Source organism: Lygodium microphyllum, chromosome 28, assembly GCF_053477565.2.
Source record: "Lygodium microphyllum isolate KBCC chromosome 28, Lygodium_microphyllum_v1.1.10, whole genome shotgun sequence".
In the NCBI taxonomy this organism is placed as follows: domain Eukaryota; kingdom Viridiplantae; phylum Streptophyta; class Polypodiopsida; order Schizaeales; family Lygodiaceae; genus Lygodium; species Lygodium microphyllum.
In genome coordinates this window covers 6,845,248-6,848,213 of record NC_141162.1, presented here as the reverse complement: position 1 = coordinate 6,848,213, position 2,966 = coordinate 6,845,248, and the positions used below count along the sequence as shown (strand labels likewise).

Genomic DNA, 2,966 nt, shown 5'->3' with positions numbered 1-2,966 from the left:
GCAACAGGTGTAGATAATCTATATCCATAAATGACTTCAAAAGGTGCTTTCTTTGTAGATGTGTGCGGTGTATTGTTATATGCAAACTGTAATAAATGCAAATGAGTATCCTATGTCTGAGGTTTAGAGATAGTATATGCACGTAAAAGATCTAGAATGGTGCTATTTGTGGCTTCTGTTTGTCCATTTGTTTCTGGATGAAACGCAGATGAGAAATCAATCTTTGTGCCTAGATTTGCAAACAGTGTAATCCAAAAATTGTTACAAAATCTAGAATCACGATTTGAAATAATCACTTTTGGCAATCCATGGTTAGTAAAAACAGTTTTCAAAAATAACTTTGCTGCTTGTGATGCTGTTAAAGTTTTCTTACATGGAATGAAATATGCTTGCTTACTAAATCTATCTACAACTTTCCAAATCATGTCATGGTTAGATTTAGTATTTGGTAAACCAGTAATGAAATCCATAGAAATATGTTCCCAAGGTTTAGATGGAATAGACAAAGCACTACAAGGGATCGGGCTCATACCCGCGCTCTTAGCCACACAAAATGACTTGGGAAAAAAAGTGTCGGGCCCGTGTATCATCGCGGCCAGAGACATGCGTGTAAAAGCGCGTGTACAGTGACAGCCAGTCGCGCGAATACACGACCCCATACACGCGTTCTGCGCAGTTTTGCTGCAAATTTACACGTGAATCTAACAGACTATCCGCGCAAATATACGCGATTTTGACAAATGACACGCGCATATACACGCGATCGCAGAGGGAAAAAAAAAATCCAGAGAGTGCTTTTGGGTGCCTGGATGCTGTTCCAGCATCCAGCCACCCAAAGGCACTCTCTGGATTTTTTTTTTGGTGCATTGCACCATAAAAAAAGAGCGATTTAGATTTCAAGACTCACTCTCTATGAATACACGATTCAATATTACTATCTAAAACTTAATACACGACTCAAGACTCACAATTCAATACATTGTCAATACATGATACATTTGTGTACAAGGGAGTCCATATGTCAAAATAGCCCATGGCTTTAATTAGGAACAAATATATACAAAGTCAAATAGGGAGCTAGGTGCAAAAAAGCCCATGGCTTCAGTTACAAAATTTTTTTGTACAACCACATCCTACAGTATTCTGAAAGCTAATCAGAGGATGATGAGGACCCTGTGCTCTCTCCATGATCAGAGGAGCTCGCATCGGTATGTTCCGATGAGTGGTGCTCGCCTCCACTAGGAGCAGTGGCACGAACATCAGCAGTGGCGGCTGGATCATCAGGGGCAGGAGCATCAACAGCTTGTGCCTGTTCAAGAAATATACCGTATGTAAGTATACATATATATGCAATTAAATAAACCGAAATCATTCATTTAGAGTTTTCAAGTACCTGTCGACCGTATGGTCTCATGGCCGCGTCAAACTGCGCATCCGTAATACGTCCCTCATTTCTGAAGATGGCCCACGTGTCACGTCTACTATTGCGGCGAGCATACCCAGTCTCGTAGGCTGTGGGCCCTCTCCCCATAACCCGTCGCTATAACATAATGAAGATAGTTTGTAAGATCAAAACAATCATAGAATCAATGAATTTGGCAAACAATCAAATAAAGAGGCAAGTTACTTACGAACTCTGCCTCCCACGACTCGACGCCGCCAGATCCGAAATGCGACGATCCAATGGTCTCCATCTGGATCCGTCGTGCCTCCACATGCTGCCTGCTCTTCACGCCTCCCTCTGCGCGCTTCTTTGCCTCCTTCCACTCGCGTTTGTGGGCAGTGGCAGGTTTCTCACAAGGATAGCCACCCGCAGCTACATTCACCCCATCATCGTACGCGAGTTTCTTAAGGTGAGATCTTTTATTACTTAAGATCTCCCTTATTCGTGTCCTTCCCCATACATCCGAGAATGTCGCTCGTGGGGGATTGGGGTACCGACTATGTACACTATCTAGGACCTCCCTAACTAACCGGCTATCCTGATCTTTAAATTTTACAAAATAGTTTCTATACATGTTTGAAACTACCCCCCGCATATACTCCATCACCTCTTTCCCTCTCGCATCCATGACTACCCCACCCCTATCCGTAACATCATAGAAAATCTCTCCCTCCACCTCTCTCGCCTCCTCCGACTCCTCACTGTCTCCTCGTACATGCCTCCCTCCATGCCCTCTCTCACCGCGTGCCCTACTACCCCCCCCACCAAAGCACCCGCCGCATAATCCTCCACTCCCGCTCTCCCTACTGCGGCGTCGGCTCTCATCTGTACTGCGGGAGTAGCCATGACTAGGGGTGGCTGCACGTGACTGTGTACGTGACTGTGGCTGTGAGGGAGCACGTGATGGTGGCCGTGAGCCCTCACGTGACGGTACAGAGGAGGGTGTGCGTGAGTGTGTCCGTGCAGGGGTGTGTCTCCTCGGTGAGCGTGTATGCGCAGGGGTACGTCTCGCCGGACTCGCAGGCGTAGATGGCAGTGGAGAGGCTTGTGTACTTGGGGGCGCGGTGTGACCTGGGAGTCTAGGAGGAGGATGGGCATACATATACTCTGTCAGCTCCACTGGATTAGGATGGCGCCCAAAATGGTTTATCATCTCCATCATCCAAGTGGCGTATGCCCACGGATCGGAGGAAGAGCCTGGATCCATGAAGAATCTGCAAAGCGTCGAAATTCCGCCTCAATGAACCAAGCAAAACATGCATATAGAAAATAAACATATCTCCTACAATATATCTCCTCAATATATCTCCTACAATATATAACCTACAACATATATCTACCATTCTAGAAAATAAACATATCTCTTACAATACCAAACATCAAATTAGTAGAAGATCATAAGCCAAAAGAAGAAGTTCATTTCGAATTAGTGACGAAATTCATGAAAAACAAAAACTCTTTCCTCTATCTTGACGGACATTGTCCATCAAGGGAGAAATGACTAAACACATACACAAGGGTT

General features: G+C 45.0%; 1 protein-coding gene across 1 annotated transcript; it reads right to left on the bottom strand.

Annotated features, from left to right (window-relative positions):
* Nucleotides 1-1,150: 1,150 nt before the first annotated feature.
* On the bottom strand, nucleotides 1,151-2,072 carry LOC148011158 (uncharacterized). The gene is made up of 3 exons (XM_087670451.1): nucleotides 1,632-2,072; nucleotides 1,394-1,540; nucleotides 1,151-1,309 (listed from the first exon to the last, which is right to left on the bottom strand). The coding sequence occupies exons 1-3, from the start codon at nucleotides 2,070-2,072 to the stop codon at nucleotides 1,151-1,153; spliced, it is 747 nt and encodes a 248-aa protein (XP_087526577.1).
* Between the last annotated feature and the right edge of the window lie 894 nt (nucleotides 2,073-2,966).